The sequence below is a fragment of the Polypterus senegalus genome, chromosome 6, assembly GCF_016835505.1.
Source record: "Polypterus senegalus isolate Bchr_013 chromosome 6, ASM1683550v1, whole genome shotgun sequence".
In the NCBI taxonomy this organism is placed as follows: domain Eukaryota; kingdom Metazoa; phylum Chordata; class Cladistia; order Polypteriformes; family Polypteridae; genus Polypterus; species Polypterus senegalus.
Window position 1 is genome coordinate 191,427,171 of NC_053159.1, and position 24,945 is coordinate 191,452,115.

Consider the following 24,945-nt stretch of genomic DNA (forward strand, 5'->3'; position numbering starts at 1 on the left):
TCCGTCACGTAGCTTACTGCCACGAGTTCACTTGAGTCTGCCACTTCGGTGTTAGGCGTTAAGAGTAGTGGGCGAGATGTTTTCTGTGCTTTCTGGTTTTCTGTATCTGCAGCTCAGTAGCCTTCTGGTGGGTTACGTGCGCGCCCAGGAGCCGACGGATGAAGTGAAGATCGAAGTGTTATACTTGCCAGAAGACTGTCCGCAAAAGACCAAAAAGGGAGACATGGTGAACGCGCATTACGACGGCTTTTTGGCGAAGGATGGCGCCAAGTTTTACTGCAGGTGAGTGACCGAGTCCTCCTCGCTGAGCCACGATGCCGACAGACCACTGCGAGAACGCGTCTTCTTTTTGAAAAGGTTGAGATTTAATCCGAACTCGCTGCGGTGTTTAGGTTACTGTAAATGCACAAGGGAGCGCATCGAAAAATTCCACGGCGCCCCGAAGAGATTGGGTGGTTGTGTACCCCTGTGTGCCATTAGCGCTTATTAATTCCTCATCAAAGTACAACCACACAGTTTTATTGAATTCTGCGCGTGTTTAACACAGAAACGCAACTCGTCTTATGCGTTATATTAATCAATTTCCTGTCCTAGTGACGCTGGCAAACACTTGGGTGCGGGGTGATCAGGCTGTTGAACTGGCATTTCAGTATGTGTGCCCACCGAGAACCAGAACAGCAGGGCGAAGGGCAGTCCACACTAAAAGGAGACATACAGGCTCTGCACAAAAAAAGGGGGCTTCTTACTTACTTTTGTTGTTTTTTTTATTTTTCAGATTGATCTTTACTAAGAGGCCTTGTAATTTTACTTAACTCACATTTCATTCATTCATTCATGCCAAGCGTAAAAAACAGGTCCCTATGCAGTAAAATGTGAAAACAACATGGTAAAATAATTCTATCACTACAAGTCTATTATTATAAGTAAGTAAACTTTATTTGTATAGAACCTATCGTAGACATACAGTCACAAACAGAGCAAGTGAATTCCAGAACCTTGGAGCTCCCATCTCAAAATGCCCGATCACTGGGAGTCTTTTGCTGTGTTACATTTACCTCGGATGTCAGAACTGGGAATGATGTCACACCTGAGTTGACCTGAGTTGACTGTGTTCCAGTTAAACATTCAGAAAGCCAATATGGACACGTCCAGGAAAATCTTTGTTGTGCTTGCTCCATCAAAATAAATAGCACTTGACGTTGTAGTATATGTGGTCTTTGGCGCCACCAGAGACCACAGCAGCATGTCCACAGGTAAAAGTTGGACAGCACCGTCTGTATAACTGGTTTCATGAATCACAAATAGACTCGAGAACCTCAGTAATGATCCTTCCACTGTTTCACCTGTAGAAACGTTTTTGCAAATTCTGCGACAGACTTTTGTCACTGTCCTGTTCCACTGACAGACCGAGGAGATCGTTCCTACCCTACACTATGCGACTCTTCAATTCCACCCGGGGGAGTAAATGCGAACATTAATTTTATTTTAATTCTTTTCATTTTTATTACTATTTAATTTAATATTGTTTCTTTGTATCAGTATACTGCTGCTGGATTATGTGAATTTCCCCTTGGGATTAATAAAGTATCTATCTATCTACTCTGTAGTCAAGTTTGATCATCTTGTAGGAATTCTGCCATGAGCAAGCACAGCAGGGCTGATCTGAGGACCCCACCAAACCATCCAGTCGATATCCAAAGGGCAGAGACTTGATTAGTGTGGGTTAATGATGCAACACTTACATTCATGGAGTACAGTTGTAAGCTCTCGTCCCAAATACAAACACCAGTGGAAATTAAAAGAGAATTGCAAATCACTAATCCATTATTCACAATGAAATGCTAAGCTCAGGTTGAGAAGTGTTGACAATGTTATTCTGGAGGATCTCTCGCTGCTTCTAGAAATTCTCATTCGTTGTGGTGACTGCTGACTGGCTGTTGTGAGCTGTGCACATTGCAGACAAGTTGATTTAATGTAAGTGAATTTTTCTGCATTGACATATTCACTTCAGGGTGTGCACATTTATGATGCATCTGCCCGTACAGAGCTTCCTTTATGTGATTACATGTGTTGAGGCTTCAATTAGGCTTTTTAAGGCCAATCACCGATTTTCATGTTGCTTGATCGACTGATTCCGATATTTACTAATTCCTTTTTTTTTTTTTTGTTCCCCTTTAATAAACGTTTTGCACTAATCTCCTGCATTACTAGGCACACCTTATGTCCTGTATTAAAGTGTAATTTTATTATTCAAATATAGACCACATGTATTAACTGTTCATTTTTTATTACCAAAATGAAATTCCATTGGCTTATTATTCAGTGACCATAAAATACTAAAATAAATAGAATTTCCTTAAAATACATATTTTAACTAATAAAATATGTACACAATATTTTTCCATAATACATATGGCATAAAAGAAAATAAAGTGCTTTTCATAATTACAAGCTGCCATATTGTTTCATTATTTTCTGAAACATGGCTTAATTTAAAAAAAAAAAAAAGTACTTTTCACCATTTCTCTATCAATAAAAATATATCTTATATGTAAACGTCTACACGTGGAAGTGTGTGTGTCTGTCTGTCCGGCCTGGAGGTACGAGGCTACAGCATGAAGCTCAAAGAAAGTGACTCTGCCGCCAAAGTGAAACTGCCGCCGCTAATACACAAATGAGGAGAGCACGTCGGCAAAACGAAACCTCAGAGGAGAGAAAAACTCTCTTAGCCACTGATAGACAACGGAGGCGAGCACGTCCGCAAAACGAAACTGACGAGGAGCCGCTAAAGCACAACCGATGCGATTGATTTATTGAAGTGCCAGAATCGGTGGTTTCTAGGAGACCAGGGGCCTCATGTATAACGCCGTGCGTAGAACTCGCACTATAACATGGCGTAAGCACAAAAGCCGAAATGTGCTTACGCACAGAAAAATCCAGATGCAGGAATCTGTGCGTACTCCAACTTCCACATTCTTCTGCTACATAAATCCCGATCAGCGTGAAAACTAACGCTCGTGCACGCGCATTTTGTAACGCCCCAAATCCTCCCAGAATTACGCCTCTTTGAATATGCAAATCAATATAAATCGCCCTTAAGCTCAGCCTTCTGTGAAAAGACAATGGGAAAAGCACGGGGAAAATATAAGAATTTCAGCGAATACCAAGTGGAGGCAAAGGAAAAACATACTATTTGTTCAAATACACCGTAGTATAATCAACAAAGGAAAGTTGATCGAGTGACATAGCGTGTTGGAGAAACTTGAAAGCTCACATTCACAAATCGCACAGTGCCGGAAATAAAAAAGAAGTCACATATCAAAGTCGCCGTGAAAAGCCGAGTTGTAGCCCACCGTCTGAGTGTCATATGAAAGCTTATTTAGGGTACAGAGAAAAAATGGCACACAGTGGGGAAAAAGCATGAAATGTCAACTTCAATCTCGACATTTCCACTTTAATCACGTAGTTTATTTTGTCATTAAAGTAGAACATCATAAACTTCATCTTAAAATCGTTTAATTAACCAGTTTCTCAAATCACATCGTAATTAAAGTCGCACGTTAAATGCTTTGTTTTGTATTTGATCTTCTACTCGTATGTGCTCTGTGTGTGTGAATCACTACTTGCTTCTTAAACCGGCTCTCTTCCTCCAACTGGACACAGAGTCCATGACATTCGTGATATTACAGCTCTCTGAATAACTAAAATACTGAGATGTATATGTGATGTCATTTTCATGATGATAGGAGTTAAAGCACGTTATTAAACATGGGTTTCACTTCGATTAAATAATTTATTGCAGCAGTACAATCAGGGGTGGCTCTAGGCTTGTGGTGGCACTGTGCAGAGGAAGAATCGGTGGCTCCTTCGCCCGCCCGTCAGTAAGGTAGCTTATGCACAGTGAATGGCTACGTCCGTTGCAGACACTGCATAGCCGCCTCGTGCTCATGACACAAGCATTTAACTTTTGCCGAAATTTGTCGCTGCGTTTTTAGCTGTGTTGTTATTTTCTCTTTCTGTTTTATATTCAATATATATTGGCGTAGCCGTCACTGCAGTCAGTGCTTTTCTTTCCCCAAGTAACCGATCGCCATACAATCAGCTCTGTAATAGACGTTAAGCCGTCTGTAAGCTTAGCGCCGATTCTTCAAAACGTTTAAAGAACATTGAAATATCTTCGTAGTACATGTTTAATTATTCTATCCTTCACGACACTCCCAGTGAAGAATATAGATTATTTAAATGAAGTTAAAGTTTTATCTGTATAATAAAATAAATATATTTTGCTGCATTTCACCTTAAAAATGATATTGTTTCTGTTTCTGAACCGCGAGGTCCGAACAGGAAAGGCTTTAAAACGTTTTGCCGTGGCTGAGACAGCGTGTCCTTAAAGCTGTATACCGATAATTCTCTTTCCGATCAGCTGCTGCTGCGATTCCCCACTCAGATACAGTGATATAAATACTCCGAGTGGTGCAGTGAGAGCAATATGGAAAAGATGATCTGCTGTGGCAACTCCTAACGGGAGGAGCTAGAAGAAGAAGAAGAGAGTAACAACGCTAAAGCAGTTATGTTATTTGGAATACTATGGCTGTTCCCTGGACCATTATATTGTTCCAAGTTAATTACAATCAGATGCATTACACTAATAAACAATATGCCGTTAGTTTTGGTGTATTTATAAAGCCGCGTCGGGAAAATAAGGTGTAACCACACAGGAACAGTAGCACTGCTTTGACGCTGGGTGCCGCCAGTCTGCAAAACTGAGCGGAGAACTTGCGTACGACAAGGTATGAGGTACCGTGGAAAAGTGCGCGGCTTTACGCCAAGTGTAGGTTTTATACATCGCGATTTGAATGTGGAAAAGTTCTTACGCAACATTACTATGCGTACGCACCATTTATACATGAGGCCCCAGGCTCTTTACAGTTCAGGCTTACACAGCTAGTGTATATATAGGGTGGTCCAGATCTAACTATACAATTTTCATTACGCTATGACTTATTAAGTTTATTACATAGAAAATCACTCGAAAAATACCGGACCATCGAGAAGTATGCAAACTGACGACATGAAGAATCGTTTTTGCGCCGAACTGGAAACGTCCCCACATAAATCAAAGTCATCCAGGCGATCTAGATCTGCATAATTAGATCTGGACCACCTTGTATAATTAAATAATATTGGCAATTAAACACTGCCTAAATGTAAATATACCTGCATTTATAGGTTGTAATCATTTAAAATATTTATTTGTACTTCAGCTTTTTTGCTGTTAAATAATACATTTACTATATTTATATAGACATGTAGACATTCGTAATTCTTGAGGTGTTAATTATAAAATATGGATCACCGTTTCAATTATGTAGTACTTGCTTCTTACGAAAACTTATTTCACACACAGCGACAAATAATAAGCACAGTACAATTCTTTAAAAAAAAAAACAGCCTATTGTTTACTAAACAGCAATTTAAAATTCATCTTTATCTTTTCTTTTTCCAATTCAAAGTGTAAGCTTCTGAATTTTAAATAAGCACACTATACAAACTCAATCGGTGTCACATTTTAATTTAAAGGACAAAATAAAATGGTCTGAATTCCTTAAAGTGGCTTTTCTTGCCATTTGTCTAGTTGCACAGGACAACTTCTCCGAGTACATGTTCTTCAGTTTGTTACTTCATTTTCTTTAACGTCAAGGCAAATATACCAGTTGCCTCTCGTTCGCCGATCAAACAAGCCTCCACTTGCTGCTCTTTGTTTACACTGCAGGAAGAGTGCCGCAAAAGAAAAAAAGAGGGATGCGCTCAGGCTCAACTACCGTATTACTTCACGTAAAGGAGCACTGCTATTTTACTGCTAAATTACTGCAAAGCTTAGTAAAACAGGGGTTGAAAAATATCGGTTTGTGAAAATCGGCCAATCAATCAGAGAATCCCAAGCCGAGGCCTGATGCAATGTGAATAGCGCACACCATGCAGTAGTAAGTGATCACGTCAAATGTGTACAGTATCAGATTAACACGGAGGTACCAGACATGCTGAACGTACTTTCTGACCCAGTGAAACTCTCATGTAAAGCAACAGACTGTGCCAAAGGTGTGCGGCATACAAGTCATGAAAGGTTACACTCAAGCTGCTGTATATGACACACTGGGGAGGCCTCATCTGGAGTCCTGTGTGCAGTTTTGTTCTCCATATTACAAAAAAAGACAAAGCAGAACTAGAGGGAGTCCACAGAAGAGCAACCAGGCTGATCCAGAAATAAGAGGTCTGAGCTGTGGGGAAGGCCTAAGGGAGTTAAGCCTTTTCAGTTTAAGCAAACTGAGAGCAAGAGGACACCTGACTGAAGTGTTTAAAATTATATAAGGAATGATTACGGTGGATCGAGGCTGTTACTTTAATATGAGTTGAATATGAATACAGGGTGTTCAGGGTGATGCTTTTAGATGGGTGTAGAATTGGCTCAGACACAGGAAGCAGAGGGTGAAGGTGTGAGAAACCTCATCAGAACTGGCCGATGTTAAGAGTGGTGACCAGCAGGGTGCAGGGCTAGGGCCGCTGCTATTTTTAATATATATATATATATATATATATATATATATATATAAATATTATAAATGATTTAAATCAGAATATAAGTAACAAGCTGGTTAAGTTTGCAGATGATACCAAGAAAGGTGGATTAGCAGATAATTCGGAATCCGTTATATCTTGGACAGCGGACAGGCTTGGGCAGATTTGTGGCAGATGAAATTTAATGTCAGTAAATGTAAAGAATTACACATAGGAAGTAAAAATGTGAGGTCTGAATACACAATGGGCGGTCAGAAAATCGAGAGTCCACTTTATGAGAAGGATTTAGGAGTCGTAGTGGACTCTAAGCTATCGACTTCCCGACAGTGTTCAGAAGACAATAAGAAGGCTCACAGAATGTCGGGTTATATAGCGCCTTGATGTGTGGAGTACAAGTCACAGGAGGTTCTGCTCAACCTTTATAACACACTGGTGAGGCCTCATCTTGAGTACTGTGTGCAGTTTAAGTCTCTAGGCTACAAAAAGGACATAGCAGCACAAGAAAAGGTCCAGAGAAGAGCGACTAGGCTGATTCCAGGGCTATAGGGGGTCAGTGATGAGAAAAGATTAAGAGCTGAGCCTTTACAGTTTAAGGAAAAGAAGATTAAGAGGTGACCTGATTGAAGTGTTTAAAATTCTGAAGGGAATTAGTGCAGTGGATCGAGACGGTGACTTTAAAATGAGTTCATCAAGAACACGGGGACACAGTTGGAAACTTCTTAAGGGGAAATGTTGCACAAACATTAGGAAGTTTTTCTTTACACAAAGAACGACAGACACTTGGAATAAGCGACCAAGTAGTGTGGTGGACAGTAAGACGTTAGGGACTTTCAAAACTCGACTTGATGTTTTCTTGGAGGAAACAAGTGGACAGGACTGGCGAGCTTTGTTGGGCTGAATGGCCTGTTCTCGTCCAGAGTGTTCTAATGTTCTAACGTAGCGACGCATTTGGAAGTTTGTTTGCGCACATTTCACAATATGGTTGAAAGTTTGGTTTTCACACAAGAATACCAGAGGTACAATGAGTAAATAAGCAAACAGTGTGGCGTTAGGGAGGTGACAAGAACTGTTGAATGCCACAGTATCAGTAGTTCCGAGTAAAAGTCAGTACTGCACTCGTGTAACTGCAAGTAGACAAATTATTCTGTAAGGCCCAATAATACAGCAGAAAAATGTGTGTGTTTAAAAACTACATTTCAGAAATGGTTCACAGGGGCGATAAAACAGCACTGTATCAGCGCATGTTGAAATGTCTTCTCTGGAAATACTCTGCTTTGTTCAAGACAGGAGAATTTCAGTGCACGATTGCAGGAGTCGTGCTGATGTTTAATCATCTACCTGTTCAGAGCCGTGGGGGAAACTCTGCATACACTTAGTGCGTTTACATGTGCTTTAATAACCCGATTATTCACAGAGAGACCCGATTTCTAAATTGTAAATCCTTACTTCGTTTAGGGAAATCGGGTTATTGGCCTCTGAGTCACCTGATTAACAGAGGCAGGTTTTTCTGTGAATTACTCTTAAGGATTTTGCATGTATTTGCATCCCACACGCTTTCAGCAGCCACAGGTAGACACGTCCACAAAATACTTTTCCAGAGTCAAATGTTTGTGAAATTGCATTATTCGTCTCAAAATTCACTCCGCTGTTCATTCAGCTTAAAACTTTCACATCCCAACCCACCGCTGTTACTTCAGGTGGGCTGTCCTGGGACCTCTTCTTTTTATTATTTACCTTCTTTCTCTTGACAATATCGTTCGTAAATATACCATAAATTTTCACTGTTGTGCCGATGACACCCAGCTCTACCTTGCTAGTAAACCCACCTCTTCTTTTCCACCATCTTCACTTATTGACTGCATTGCTGACATTAAATCCTGGTTTTCTTCACATATCTTAAACAGTGACAAAGCTGACGTTCTCTTCATTGGTTTAAAATCATCATTATCCAGAGCCGATCATCTTTCACTTGCTATTGATAACTCCTTTGTTTCCCCATCACCTGACATTAATAACGTCACCCGGTCTGCTTACTTCCACCTACGTAATATTAATTCGCCTCTGTTCCTCCCTCACTCCCCATACCACTGCCATTCTTGTTCATAGTCTTGTTACTTCTCGTGTGGACTCCTCTTTGGTCTCTCTAATAAATCTCTCCATAAGCTTCAGCTGGTCCAGAATTCTGTTTCTCTCCTCATTACTCGAACCCCGTCTACTCACCGTATTACTCTGATCTTGGAGCAGCTTCATTGGTTCCTGATTCAGTTTCGAATTGATTTTAAAATTCATTCATAACCTCGCCCCTCCATATCTGTCTGACCTTCTTCTTGTTGCCATTCTCTCCCGTAACCTTAGATCTTCTTCTTCCTCCATCCACTTGACCGTCCCTCTCGCCCGTCTAACCACCATGGGGAGCGGAGCATTCAGCTGTTCTGCTCTGGAACTCACTACCTACTGAGCTTAGAAATATCGAGTCATTTTCAACTTTCAAATGTAAACTTAAAACCCATCTGTTTGAAATGTTTTTTTTCTTTATGACCGCAATGGCTTTGTTTGGTTTTAATTTTTATATTTTCTGATGTTTTAAGTTTTGCTTATAATGTGCTTTTTATTTATTGTTTGTTCGGTGTCCTTGAGTGCGTAGAAAGACGCCTTGTATAAATAAAATGTATTGTTATTTATTACTAGCTGAGTACTCGTGCTTCGCTACGGGATAGCAACAGGAAAAATGTGTTCTAAAATATACAGAGTGACAGTATACGTCCCGTATGAGCCCGGGGATCTTACCACCGCCTCTGAAAATAAATCCATGGAATAAACAGCCTACGTTTTAAGAACCGAGTACTTCCTTGTACACAACACTCCTAGTTTTCCCGTCAGGCTGGAAGATGACCAGGCTGCCAGGGGAGCTTACTCTGGAACAGGCCACATACAACTGGCTGTGGGAGAAACGGCCACTCCTCAAATCCATGCCAACCATTTTCAAACTCTGCCCCTGAGCTTTGTTGATGGTCATGGCGTAGCAGACTTTCACTGGAAACTGCAGCCTTTTGAACTGAAAGGGGTTGTCTGATGGGATTAGGGGAATGCGGGGAATGAAGACCACTTCTCCCTGTCTGACGCCTATAAATATTGTGACTTCAATGACACATTTGTGTAGAGCCATCACCTGCAGCTGGTTGCGGGTGTGGACATTTTGCAGAGGTACTCGGGGTCGGTGTGGTAAGGGTCGTCGGTCCGTGTCATGGTGTACGGCTTGAACCTCTGCCAGTTATTAGAGACGTGGATAACAATGTCAAGCCGCATCTGAGGCGGTACAGCGCAGACAGGGTAGGCCAGAGAGGAGAACAGGCACACGCCATCACTGCTCATCCATATCGCATTACTTCGTCAGTATAAAATCTTTCTTTTTCGGTCATAGTTTTACGGGTTTATTTAAAGAGGTATAAACTTGATAGAAGAAATCGTGAAGAAAGTATGAAAATCAAAATCCTCAAAAAAAAAAAAATTGCTTTAATATACCTTGGAATAACCTAACTAAATTATTTTAAAAAGATAGATAAATAAATGGCAAATTCTAAATGCTTCTGTGGATACTCAAATATCAAAACAAAACTTGTACTCTTCAGAAAAAATGAAAGTACTTTTAATTTACTTTAAAGAAATTTTATTTTAGAAAGAAATAGAGTGAATGGGTCTAAAAAAAAAAAAACTATAAGAAATTTTGCACTTGGACCACGAAATTTTTTAAACCATTTCTTAGCGAGCACCTATGGGCCAAGGGTAACCAACACTCCAAATTTCAAGTCCCAAGTCCTCATGGTTTGGGAGATTTCATGATGAGTGAGTCAGTGGTAACGGCGGTGGTAACCAGTAACGGAGTACTGCACGATAACGTGCAGTAAATTCACTTGACTTGAGCATTCCTAGTTTTCATCCTCTTTCTCTGTCTCTGTTTAGCATTTGTTTGCTCAGAGGTTGATGCGCTTGGTGCTTCATTGCAGCTTCTCTTTTCTCCACCCTAGCGGCCCACAGCTTATCTTCTTTCATCGGCAACTTTTCGCATTAAAACTGATTAAGTTAATTTTTGTGTTGCAATTACTTGGTACATTTTCTTCAATTTTTCACTTAAGCTGGCACTTAAGTCTTCAATCTGCCTCAAGAATGATTAGCGAAGGTGGTAGGGAATGAGAACGGCACCTATACGCATGTGCCACACGGCTGCCCTGCTGTGCATTGCCGAGAGTTGATTCTACAATAACATAAAATAAAAATAAAAAGAGTAGCAAAAATCATCACCCTGAAGCGAATGGTAGACGTCACATAGTATATGAGTACCAGAGTTCAAGTCAATAGGTGAAACGGTTTGCGAGCTACAGGTGATTTAAAATCTTGGACAAACAAACAGCCACGGTATTGTGTTATATAAGAATATATATATATAGTATATATAGAACTGCCTTAATACTACGTGGCATTGATTCAACAAGGTGCTGACCCTAACCCTAACCCTAACCCTAACCCTAAGCTCCCGTTCCACCACATCCCAAAGATGCTCTATTGGGTTGAGATCTGGTGACTGTGGGGGCCATTTTAGTCCAGTGAACTCATTGTCATGTTCAAGAAACCAATTTGAAATGATTCGAGCTTTGTGACATGGTGCATTATCCTGCTGGAAGTAGCCATCAGAGGATGGGTCAGAAACAATGCTCAGGTAGCCCGTGGCATTTGGATGCCCAATTGGCACTAAGGGGCCTAAAGGAAAACATCCCCACACCATTACACCACCACCACCAGCCTGCACAGTGGTAACAAGGCATGATGGATCCATGTTCTCATTCTGTTTACGCCAAATTCTGACTCTACCATTTGAATGTCTCAACAGAAATCGAGACTCATCAGACCAGGCAACATTTTTCCAGTCTTCAACTGTCCAATTTTGGTGAGCTTGTGCAAATTGTAGCCTCTTTTTCCTATTTGTAGTGGAGATGAGTGGTACCCGGTGGGGTCTTCTGCTGTTGTAGCCCATCCGCCTCAAGGTTGTGCATGTTGTGGCTTCACAAATGCTTTGCTGCATACCTCGGTTGTAACGAGTGGTTATTTCAGTCAAAGTTGCTCTTCTATCGGCTTGAATCAGTCGGCCCATTCTCCTCTGACCTCTAGCATCAACAAGGCATTTTCGCCCACAGGACTGCCACATACTGGATGTTTTTCCCTTTTCACACCATTCTTTGTAAACCCTAGAAATGGTTGTGCGTGAAAATCCCAGTAACTGAGCAGATTGTGAAATACTCAGACCGGCCCGTCTGGCACCAACAACCATGCCACGCTACAAATTTCTTTGCCATTCTGACATTCAGTTTGGAGTTCAGGAGATTGTCTTGACCAGGACCACACCGCTAAATGCATTGACGCAACTGCCATGTGATTGGTTGATGAGATAATTGCATTCATGAGAAATTGAACATTGAAAATTGAAATTGAAGTAAAAATACCCGCATTATTCTTCTTCCAGCAGCGCTGGGTGTAAAGCAAGAAGACCACGTATTGGTATGCCAGTCCTTTGCAGGGCTCAGTCACAAGCAGAAGAGTTTACCACGTGCAGTCTGGTAACAGAAAGCATCAACTTGACTAAACGTATTTATAAAACACAAGAAAATCATCACGGACATTATGCTTATTTTCAAATCCACTGACGGCACATGAATTGTGTCTGGCAGTTAACCAGAAATGGTTGAGAGGAGGGCTGGACTTGAAAAAATCTCTTGGCAATAGTCTTGTCTCGTCTCAAATTTCTTTTATAATAGAGAGGTGTCTCAAATTTTCAAATTTTGCCACATTTCAACAAAATTTGCCTGTTGGGGGTCGAGTTTTTTTATGTGGATTGACAGACAGATGTGGGCTACCACAGTAGGTGCTTTGCAGATTATACTGTATATGAATGCACTGGAAAACATGCATTCTATTAAATGTGAAAGTCAACAAAAGGAAAGGGAAACGTTTCTGTAAAATTGATCAAGTGTTAATCTGTTCTTGTGCTTTTTGTTTTTTTGTTTTATTTTTTATCCCCACAGTCGTGCAGACGATAAAGGACACCCCAAGTGGTTTGTGCTCGGCGTCGGCCAAGTCATTAAAGGCCTGGACATTGGAATGATAGGCATGTGTCAGGGTGAAAAGAGGAAAGTGACCATCCCTCCTTCGCTCGGATTTGGAAAGCAAGGAAAAGGTATTTACAGAAGAGGGTAAGACCACCCGGATGGCCTCCACTGTGGGCAATGTGGCTTTGAGTTCTGGCCTGTTGGTTTGTTAAGACTGCAACTGGGCAGACACAAAGCCCGGATGTTTTACCCCTTGGCCTTTACAGTCTCTTGAGTTTACAGTTATGAAATGGTTGATTTTTTTTTTAAAAAAAGTTTTTCTTTTCACCTTTTTGAATCGAGCAGAGTCAGGGGTCTTCTAGTGGCCTGCAGTTCTGTCTGGTGTATAGGCCCAGGTTCTGCTTACAGTGCCAACTCAAAGCCCACAGTGAGAGCACAAACCAATCACAACACCAATAATAAATTTATACCAAGCTTGTGTTAAATATCTTCTTTGTACAAATCTCACAAGTTTGTATTGTAATTAATTTAGACCACTTTATGGAGATATTTTCCCTTTCACGTTAAAGGACCTTTTTCTGTTCTTCAGTGTCAAAAAAGACAAATCCAATCCACTGGGACTCAATGCTGTATAAAAATAAAACCAATCCATGAAACGATCAGGTTATATGAATTTAGAATTTACTGAGTACGCAGACCACATCCTGAATTCATTGACAGGGTAGTCAGTCATTCCTCCTGTTACCTTACAAAAGGCGCTATATACTGTAAAAGGACAATAATAAAGAGTTTAGGTTACCAGCCTGGTCTTACTGTATAATTGGATTGCAAAACAAAAAGAAAACACTCAATAATTGCAGAGACGCCTTTCCAGACGCGAGTTCAGGACAAAGATGGCGGAGCTTCTGGTTTTCAGTCCTTCCAGCAGTTACAGAAAAATGGACACCGGAAGTGATGTCACTGGTGTTCTAGCTGTCAGTCATCCAGTCTGCAAAGGGAGGAAGAGACAAAGTCATTAGTACACAGCGCCAACCCCCTGGTGTGGCGGGTAGAATTACAGTTAGTAGAGCCCTTCAGCTGTCCCCTATGTGCACATGCGTGTGACAGTACACCCACTGAGACTTCGGACAGCTCTACTAATACTGGGGAAGGCCTTGTTTTGCCCTCCAAGCAGCCCCAATTCTCCATAGTATGGGCTCCACGAGATGGTGGAAACATTCCTTTGAGGTTCTGGTCTGTGTTGACGTGGTTGCGTTACGCACTTTCTGTATTCATCTCTCGTTCTGCCACATCCCAAAGGTGTTCTAATGTATTCAGATCTGGTGACCGGGAAGGTCACTGAGGAACATTGAACTTATTGTTGTGTTCATGAAAGCAGTTTGAGATAAGTTTTACTTTGTAACATTGTGCATTATTATGTTGGAAGTAGCCAATGAAAGATAAAAGGTAAATTGTGGTCATGAAGTGATACACATTGTTAGTAACGATACTCGGTTAAGCCATGGCATTCAAGTGATGATTGATTAGTATTAATTGGTCCAACGAGTGCCAAGAAAACATTCCCAACACAGTTACACCACCACCGCTAGCCTGGACTGTTGACACCAACTGGGCAGACTCAGTGCTGTTGGCGCCTGCCATCTGTGTGCCTCAATGGAAATCGAGATTCTTCAGACCAGACTCTATTTTTCCCAGTCTTCAGCTGTCCAGGTTTGGAGACCCTGTACCCAGTGTAGCCTCAGCTTTCTGTTCTTGGCTGACAGGAGAAGAACCTGAGGTGGTCTTCTGCTGTTGTAGCCCACCTGCTTCAAAGCTCAAACATGTTGTGCATTCTGAGACACTTTTCGGCTCACTACAGATTGAAAACGGTGGTTATGAGTTGCCATGGCCTTTCTGTCAGTTTGAAACAGTCTGGCGTTTCTCCTCTGACCTCCCTGATCGACTGAACTGACACTAGCTTGGTGGTTATTTTGTATTTCACACCATTCTGAGCAAACTCTTAAGCAGTGTTTCACAACCTTTGTGATGTTACGACCCAGTTTTTTCACCTGCCTGTGTGTTCGTGATCCACCAGGTTATCCCCCTCCATGAATTTAGCACGATTGTCTGAATGTCTTTTTGGGGGTCCGTCACATAGTTGAGGGTCCGTCAGATAGTTGAACCTCGGATTTAGGAGGAACAGTGTGGTTTTCATCCTGGTTGCTGAACAGTGGACCAGCTCTACACCCTTAGCAGGGTCCTGGAGGGTGCATGGGAGTTTGCCCAACCAGTCTACATGTGTTTTGTGGACTTGGAAAAGCCGTTCGACCGTGTCCCTCGGGGAATCCTGTGGTGGGTGTTCTGGGAGTATGGGGTACCAGACCCCCTGATAAGGGCTGTTCAGTCCCTGTACAACCGGTGTCAGAGCTTCGTCCGCATTGCTGGCAGTAAGTCGAACCCGTTTCCAGTGAAAGTTGGACTCCACCAGGGCTTTCTAGGCGCAGCCAGGGCATTGAGGGGGTCTGGTATGGTGGACTCAGGATTGGGTCACTGCTTTTTGCAGATGATGTTGTCCTGTTTGCTTCATCAGGCTGTGATCTTCAGCTCTCTCTGGATTGGTTCGCAGCTGAGTGTGATGCGGCTGGGATGGGAATCGGCACCTCCAAATTCGAGACCATGGTCCTCAGCCGGAAAAGGGTGGAGTGCCCTCTCGGGGTTGGGGGAGAGATCCTGCCCCAAGTGGAGGAGTTTAAGTATCTCAGGGTCTTCTTCACGAGTGAGGGAAGAATGGAGCGTGAGATCGACAGGCGGATCGGTGTGGCGTCCACAGTGATGCAGGCTTTGCATCGGTCTGTCATGATGAAAAAGGAGCTGAGCAGTAAGGCAAAGCTCTCAATTTTCCTAAACTCGCCTATGGTCGTGAGTTATGGGTAGTGACCGAAAAAACGAGATCCCGAATACAAGCGGCTGAAATGAGTTTCCTCTGCAGGGTGTCTGGGCTTTCCCTTAAAGACAGGGTGAGAAGCTCAGAGTAGAGCCACTGCTCCTCTGCATCGAGAGGAGTCAGATGAGGTGGCTCAGGCATCTGATCAGGATGCCTCCTGGGCGCGCCTCCCTGGTGAGGTGTCCCGGGCACGTCCAACCGGGAGAATGCCCCGGGGAAGACCCAGGACACGCTGGATGGACTATGTCTCCAGGGTGGTCTGCAAACACCTTGGGATTCCCCCGGAAGAGCTGGAAGAAGTGGCCGGGGAGAGGGAAGTCTGGGCATCTCTGCTCAAGCTGCTGCCCCCGCGACCCGATCTCGGATAAGCAGAAGAGAATGGATGGATGGAGATCTGAATGTTGGTAGTGGGTTGGTCCTACTAATAGTGAGATTATCAAAGTTGGGGGCGTTAGAAGAATCAATTGAGATCGTCAATGCTTTTCAACCTTAGTGAACTGGGTACAATCGTTGGAGCGTCTGTTGTAGTGGTGATCCAGGTTCACTGCCACCCACCTGCAATGCTACTGTTGTGAACTGAGGAGTCGATTGTTGGACTGTTTTGTTTTTTCAGGATTTTGCTTGGGGAAGGCCGCACCCAACCCGGAAATGTTGCCGTGGCCCACTGGCTGGGAAACACTACTCTAGAGTCTGTTGTGCATGAAAATCCCAGCAGGTCATCAGTTACTGAAATACTCCAACTAGTCCTTCTGGCACCAACAATCATGCCAGGCTTGAAATTTCTGACATTCCATTTTTTTCTCCATTCTGGTATTTGATGTGAACATGAACTGAAGCTTGTGACCTGCATCTACAAGAGTTTAGGCATTCCACTGCTGCCGCCACATGATTGGCTGCATAGGCAGGTGTACAGGTGTGCCCAATAATTTGCTCAGCGAGTGTAAACTTTACAGCATTCTGTTCGGTGTTGGTTTGCAGTAACACCAGCTCTCTTGAACCACTTCCCAAGAATGCCAGATCTCCTTTGTTTTCAGGAAGTTCAGCCGCGTGACTGGCATCCGCTCATTATCACCGAGTGATGCTTGCTTTCTGAATTGTCATTCCTGTTTTGGTGTTGTTTCTCTGTTGAGTACACTTCATGTAGGTTTGCATGTGCTTCTCTTGTGTACTCTCTGTCCGTATACAGAGCTCATTTCATGGACAGAACACAGTGACACATGGGAGTACTGATGTGAACCTCATGGGTGCCCATAGCTACCCGCTGCAGTTGGTCATTTCTCAGTCCTAAACTTGCTGACAGGGTAGTCAGTTATGCCTCCTGTTAAGTGCCTTATGAATGGAGCTATACACACTTTACAGTGTTTTGTGGCCTTCTACGGATGTTTTAGAACATAAGAAATTTGACAAACAAGAGGAGATCATTCAGTCCATCAAGCCCATTTGTTTAGCTAATAGCTCGGTTGTTCCAATATCTCATCCAGATTCTTTTTAAAGGTAGTCGAGGTTTCTGTTTCTTCTCCATGACTGTTGTTTGTTGCAGAATCCTACAACTCTTTCCATAAAGAAGAGCTCCCTGGCTTCAGGCCTACATGCACTTCCCCTTCATTTCCACTGATATCCTCGAGTACGTTATTCACCCTTAGCACTAGAATCTCTGAAGTTTACAATTTTTTTCGTTGTCCTTCACCTTCTTAAATTTTCCTGACATATGACAAGTGGCTTGTATCTCCTTATCACTGCGCTGTTGGCCCGTTGTTGATTTGCAAATGTGGATTAGCAGAACACAGTATGCTACACCCGCCACCCACCATTCAGTCAGATGAAGGCATCGCCCTGCTGAAGTCTGTGTTGAAGTGTTTATCTAGCAATGTGTTTGTAAGGAAGTATATAGGTAATGAAAGTATTGTGATTTGAAATACATGCATTTCATATGTGTTCCGTGTCTACAACGACCTGCGTAAATATAGACCGACAGAGGAAATGTGAGGCTAAAACAGAAAAGGTTTTCATATGTTGTAGTAATAATTTTGACATGAAGTGTAGGATGTGTGAAGCCCAAATATCCAAGAAACACTTTCACAAAAGGTGTAACTAAACAAGTACGCTTTTATTCAAGAATAATAACGAAGAAAAAGGAATTGCTCAATTAACATGTCGTTGAGGCCCAATTATCAGTAGGTACAAAGTAAAAGGTTTTCGCATACGTGTGTGTGTGTGTGTGTGTGTGTGCGTACATTTCATTGTCAACCAGTTGGCACAGTGGGAATGCTGCCCGTCATGGATGTGCGCGGATGGCACAGTGAGTAAGCTACCGCATAGCAAACAAAAGGTAACAAGTTCAAATCCTGCGTCCTTTATGATTTTAGTGTTGAGAAAACAGCTCCTATTATTATTATCCTATAATAAAAACATACATTTGATGGGAGTCTAACAGCCGGTGTAAATTTATGGTACTTGTAAAAGTTAGCGCTGAAGGGATAACAGCAGACACACAAACGCAGCTCAGTCATTTCTTCTTGGTGTGTTGTTGGGAAAACCGACACCGCGGTGTCTATGGTGGATGTTACTTTTCCTCGCACACGGACATTCACATCAACATGTCATTAGAACGATTTTTTTTTTATTCAAGAATCTAAGAATAAAACTGAATAAAAAAAAAATCGTTGAAATGACATGTTGATGTGAATGTCCGTGTGAGGAAAAGTATAATCCTTCTATATAAAAGCAGTCGGGATTGTCCTTCTGTCCCGTGAGTGCTACGCAGGCGCGGAGTTTCACACGCCCGTCCATTTTGCAATGCACGATGGGATTTGTAGTTTCGTTTTTCCAGGTAAAAGATGATTTTCTACTCCAGACTGTGTGAGATCTTCTTCTTCTTCTTTCTTACTATATAAAAGTGGTCGGGATTGTCCTTCCGTCCCGTGAGTGGAAAGCGCAGCGGTATTCCGCTGATCACAGACTTACTACTTGCAGTTTGCGGTACGAAGCGACGCGATGTGAGCAGAGTTCTGGTGCTCCCATCGTTCCCTTGCTTTTGTGTGCGATGCGCTTGAAAAATAGACAAAATGATGTCTCTGGAAATAATTAATGTTGATGGAGTACAAATGCCTCACCGTGTAGTAAATATCAGGGGGGTTCAAAAGGGCGACCTCAATATAGAAAAAAGTTTCAATTTCATCACAAAAATAACAGAAACTACGCGTATTAAAGTAATACCGCTTAAATGCAATATAACCAAATGAATGAGTTTGTATAAAATATCAAATTGATCTACATATTGAATTGCCTTAAGAAGTAGTCAACTTAAAAGTCAGTCGCCTTAAAAGGCGGGTCAGCCTAGTATATAACAAGTACCATAAATTTACACAGGATTTTACAGACTCGCATCAAATATGTATTTTTATTATATGATAGTAATAATCATAATAATAATAGCAGCAGCTCATTACCCAAAAAGCTAAAAGTGGAGACGATGCGGGATTCCAAATTCTTACCTTGAGGCTGCTAAACTGTAGCTTACCCACTGCTCCATCTGCACAGAACTGGAACAGGGAAATATTACCACTGTGACAACTGGTTGAAAGTGAAAAGCACACATACACACGTGCACGTGTATGCGAACGTCTTTTACTTTGTATCGACTGTTAGTTGGGCTTCATCGCAGTGTCAGCTGAGCAATTCCTTTTTCTTCAGTTTTATCCTTGAATAAAAGCGTACTTGTCTAGTTACACCTTTTGTGAAAGTGTTTCTTGGATATTTGGGCTTCACACCTCCTACACTTCACGTCAAAATGATGTCGTCGTTACTACAACATATGATAACATTTTCTGTTTTAGCCGAGTGTTCAGCATTTCTTCTGTCATTCTGTATTTACACAGATCATTGTAGACACAGAACACACATGAAATGCATGTATTTCAAATCACAGCATTTCATGACCTATATAATTCCTTACAAACGCATCGGCAGATAAACACTTCAACACAGACTTGAGCTGTGAGGATTTCAGCAGGACTGAATGGTGGGTGGCGGGTGTGTGTGGCAGGCTGCATTCTGCTAATCCACACATTTGCCAAACAAAAGTGGGCTATTAGTGCAGTGATAAGGAGCTACGAGCTTCTTGGTGTATGTTAGGAAAATTTAAGGAGGTCCGGGACAATGAGACAAATCGTAATCTTCAGGGATTCAAGTGCTAAGCTGAAAGAATGTTGCTGGATCTTCTTTATTAATGCCTTTGAGGATTTAAAAAAACCTGGCTGAGGTCCCCAAACAGTCTCCTCTTCTCAGGTCCAAATCGGTTTAATTCTCTGAGTTTGTCACAGTTGGACATGTCCTTAAGTCCCAGGATGCACCTGGTTGGTCTCCACTGCACAGCTTCCAGTGCTGCTATGTCTTTCTTGTAGCTTGGAGACCAGAACTGCACACGATACGCCAGAGGTGGTCCGCCAGTGTGTTCTGTAGTCTGAGCGTAACATCCTTTACTTTACACTATATATTCAACAGCTTTTATGTTGATAGTTTCCATAATTTTTCATGATCCAGAAGTAAGACTTGTTGGCCTGTAATTACAGGATCCATTTTATCTCCTGTCTTGAAAACTGTAGTCACATTTGCAAACTTCCAGTCCTCCGGTACTTTACCTTTCCCAGGTGACTGCTCAGATATTCCTAATAAGAGTTTATAGGTGACATCTTTCATTTCTTTCAGTAGAACTGGTAAACTCCCATCAGGTCCGGGGGTTTTATTAGTCTTCAACGTATCGAGTTTTCTAGAAGTTCAGCTGCATGCCCAGCATGTGTTCTTCATCACTGAGTGCTCCTAACCGCTTGTCATTGCCATTTCAGTGTTGTTTCTTTATTAACTACACTTTATGTAGGTGGGCATGTCGCTTCACTTTCTTACTCACCACCTGTACTGCATATTGACATGCTGGTCATCGATCACTGCGTTGAAGCCCACCTGCCTGCCTGCATGTTTTTAAGAAATGGGCTCAAAGCCGCTGGTGAGTCGCTGTCTTCTTTTTGTCTTTCTTTTCTACCTCTAGGGTTCTCTTCTAACCAAAGTCCTGCATGTCATCTCAGCCTGGTCCGCCCGTACAAGTGGCCTTTACTAAACTCTCCAGTGTTTGACCGGTGCCAGAGTCGCGTAATTCAGCTTGTGCAGATTTCCTGAAGGAACAGTAAGTGCATTGCCGCTCTAATGGCCGTCAGATCTCCACACTCCCATCTCTTAGCCTGACACCCCAAGAATAATCAAATGAAATGAGGCGTTTAATTGCCGTTTGGGCTCCTAATACCCAGGTTGTGCCCAGAGGGTGGCCAGTGTTGCTTTGGCTTGTACAGCCGTGCCAGAAGTGGGTGAAAGGGGGTCAGACGATTTCCTTTCTCTGCTTTTGGCCGCCCAGAGTCTGCGGTTAACGTTGGAGCAGCCGTGTCAGGGGGATATTAAATCCCATCATCCCCGGCAGCCTCTGCCACAGACTGGCTATTGCCCAGAGTTCATGTGCTGCCCAGTTTGTGCCCTGCATAGCAGTAATGTTTGGCAGGTATACTGGCAGATCTTTAATATTCTGAAAATAACGGTAAGTATTCGGCGTTTCCTTTTCACTTACTAACTTCTAATACCCCCCTTTTCTTTTTTCCTAGACAATGTGCCACCTGATGCCACTTTGATATTTGAGATTGAGCTCTACACAATAGCCAGAGGTCCCCGCAGCATGGAAGCCTTCCGTGAAATTGACCTAGACGACGACCGGAACCTGTCACGGGACGAGGTAACTAAATCCGCTCTGTGAATCCTGATTTGGGGTACCCATTGCTTGGAGGCCTTGTGTTGGTGGGCCAGAATTGATAATGCAACATTTTGGGGTGACAATGAAGTTCTCTTCACCTGTACTTTTCACGCTCTGAGCCTTACGTTGTCATTCAATCCATTAGATCCGAGCCTACATGAAGAGGGAGTTTGAAAAAGGGGGCAAGCCACGGGAGCAGAGTTTCTATGACGTCATCGTTTCAGATGTGTTTCAGAAGAATGACCACAACAGAGACGGCATCATATCAGCAAAGGAGTACAACGTGTACGATCACGACGAGCTGTAGGGCGCCGATGGGGACTGTGCGAGAATGTGAATGCGTTTGGGACGCCTGGGCGTACCTTTATAGGGATATTTTATACAAAATAAAAAACCACTAGAAAACCGATGCTTTACTTTTGTTGTTTTACTTTTCTTCAGATGCGATTAACACGCCAGGAACTCCTGTCATTTTCACTTACCTTTTGTTATTTTGTAATGGAAGAAAAAACGTTGGCCATCACGTAAACAGAAGGTGAAAAGGTGGTAAAAGACAACAACAGCAGCATTTATTTCTATAGCACATTTTCATACAAATAATGAGCTCAAAGTGCTTTACATGATGATGATGATGATGAAGAAAAGAGAATAAAAAGACAAAGTAAGAATTAGAATAAGACAACACTGATTAACATAGAATAAGAGTGAGGTCAGATGGCCAGGGAGGACAGAAAAATAAAAAAAGATTAAAACTCCAGATGGCTGGAGAGAAAAAAAAAATAAAATCTGCAGGGGTACCAAGGCCATGAGACCACCCAGTCCCCTCTGGGCATTCTACCTGATCAGTCCTCATTGTATTCAGGGTTCTCTTGGAAGGACTTGATGATGATGAGGGTCAGGTGGACCTCTGGCTTTTAATCCATCAATGTAGGGACATCACGGTGCTTTGATCAGGTGGTGGTGGTGGTGCAGAAAACCAGGAAATGAAACAGAAGAGAGAGTAGGGGTCAGTACGGATTTTAGAGCCACCATGAATAGTTACAGTATGATAATAAACTGAATATACAGAGTATCAGGATTACATTAAAATGAAGTTATGAGAAGGCCTTGTTACAGTACAACAACAACATTTATTTCTATAGCACATTTTCATACAAACAGTAACTCAAAGTGTTTTATATAATGAAGAATAGAAAAATAAAAGACACAGTAAGAAAATAAAATAAGTCAACATTAATTAACATAGAATAAGAGTAAGGTGGTCCGATGGCCAGGGGGGACAGAAAAAACAAAAAAAAACTCCAGAGGCTGGAGAAAAAAAATAAAATCTGCAGGGGGTCCGAGGCCATTAGACTGCCCAGTCCCCTCTGGGCGTTGTGTTTTCAGCAGTTTTTTAAAGAGCTCCACTGTATCAGCCTGGTGAATTCCTATTGGCAGGCTATTCCAGATTTGAGGTGCCTAACAGCAGAAGGCCGCCTGCCCGCCTCACCATTTCTTTTAAGTTTTGTTCTTGGAATTCTAAGCAGACACTCATTTGAAGATCTAAGGTTACGATTTGGAATATAACGTGTCAGACATTCCGATATATAAGATGGAGCAGATTATTTAAGGCTTTGTAAACCATAAGCAGATTTTAAAGTCAATTCTAAATGACACAGGTAACCAGTGCAGTGACATCAAAACTGGAGAGATGTGCTCGGATGTTCTTTTCCTAGTTAGGATTCTAGCAGCTCCATTCTGCACTCGTTGTAATCGATTGATGTCTTTCTTGGGTAGTCCTGAGAGGAGTGCGTTACAGTAATCTAGTCGACTGAAAACAAACGCGTGAACTCATTTCTCAGCATCTTTCAATGATGTAAGAGGTCTAAGATGCAACGTTTCGGCTGCTGAGCCTTCATCAGGTCTGCAACTAAAAAAGCAGGTGAAGAATCTTAAAGGGCAGGAGGGAAGAAAGTCAGGGCAGATGAAATGAGAAAACCTGAGAGAAGTGAAAAAGATCAAGAACAATATTTTCATACAAATACTGTAGCTCAAAGTGCTTTACAGGATGAAGAAAGAAAAGTTTATAAAAAAAAAAAAACAGATCAGGCAATACTAAATAACAAAGAATAAAGTTGGGTCTGATGGCCAGTAGGACAATGGAGGGAAAAAAACCCAACAAAATCTGCAGGGGTTCCAAGGCCATGAGACCACCCAGCCCCTACTGGGCATTCTACCGGACATAAGTGATCTCAATCAGTCTTCGGGGGTTTTCAGGCTTCACGTGAAAGAATTGATGACGATGGTCATGTGGACTTCTGGCGTTCAATCCATCAACGTAGGGATTGCACGATGCCCTGATTAGGTGGTGGGGTGCAGATTACAAACACAGAAAAACGGAAAGAACAGCAGAGAAAGTAGGGCTTAGTACGGATTGCAGAGCCATGATAAAAAAATGATAATTTAATACATAAACAGAATATCAGGGTTACACTAAGGTGACGCTCTGAGAAAGCCATGTTACAATAATGAGTTCTTAGTAGTTTTTTTAAGGTGCTCCTTCCAGATTTTAGGTGCAGTAGAAGTAGAAGGCCACCTCACCAATTCTTCTAAGTTTAGCTCTTGGAATTCTAAGCAGATCCTTATTTGACGATCTAAGGTTACAATTTGGAGTGTAAGGTGACAGACGGACAGGCAGGACAGAGTGAGATTAAGGCTTAGTAAACCATAAGCAGTATTTTAAAGTCAATTCTAAATAGCATGGGTAGCCAGTGTAATGACTGGTGTGATATTTTGGGATTTTCTTTTCCTAGTTAAGATTCTGCCAGCTGCATTCTGCTCTTTGTCACCGATTGCTCTCTTTTTTTGGGTGGTCCTGAGAGGAGTGCGTCACAGTAATCTCGTCACCTAAAAACAAAAGCAGGAAGTCATTTTTCAGCATCTTGCAAAGTTATAAGGGATCTAACTTTTGCTATATTCAGTGAAAAAATGCTGTCCTGGTAATCTGATTAATATGTGATTTAAAATTCAGCTCCGGGTCAATAATTACCCCTTGTCACAAAAATAAAAAAGGTTTAGGGGAGCCACCCATATATTATAGCCTGGGATGGATTTTGAGGAGTTGTGTGTTGTTTAAAGCCCAAAACAGAACTGAAGAGCTGTAGTAAAGATGGGAATTTTAAAGATCTGCCCCGGAAGTGATGTCACCCTGAGTGCTAGAACCGGAAGTGACATCATTATAGGCGCCAGAACCGAGGGGGACTTCCCATGAATGGTCTCTAGAGGAGTGAGAGAGAAAATCGGTGCACCTCGCCCTCCCCTGGTCAACCATGAAATTGTCAGTATTCGAACCCTTTAGCTACATCCCATGCTCACATGTGTGACACCCTCAATTCTTTAAGGCTAATGGATCAAGTTTACTTCTTATACCCTCACTATATCCATTTTTGCCAATCATTAAGATTTCAGTTTTCTCCTTATTTAGTCTGAGAAGATTACTCCTCATCCACTCAGAAACACAAGTAAGACTGACTGTGAACCAAGAGAGTCGGGGTCATCGGGTGCTATTGATAAATCCC

The 24,945-nt window shown here is 42.3% G+C and overlaps 1 protein-coding gene across 1 annotated transcript; it reads left to right on the forward strand.

Annotated features, from left to right (window-relative positions):
* Positions 1–21,797, forward strand: fkbp7 (FKBP prolyl isomerase 7). The gene is made up of 4 exons (XM_039757777.1): positions 1–282; positions 12,651–12,802; positions 21,243–21,370; positions 21,534–21,797. Exons 1-4 carry the CDS (start codon positions 77–79, stop codon positions 21,693–21,695), a joined length of 648 nt encoding a protein of 215 aa, XP_039613711.1. The 5' UTR covers positions 1–76; the 3' UTR covers positions 21,696–21,797.
* The last annotated feature ends 3,148 nt before the right edge of the window (positions 21,798–24,945 follow it).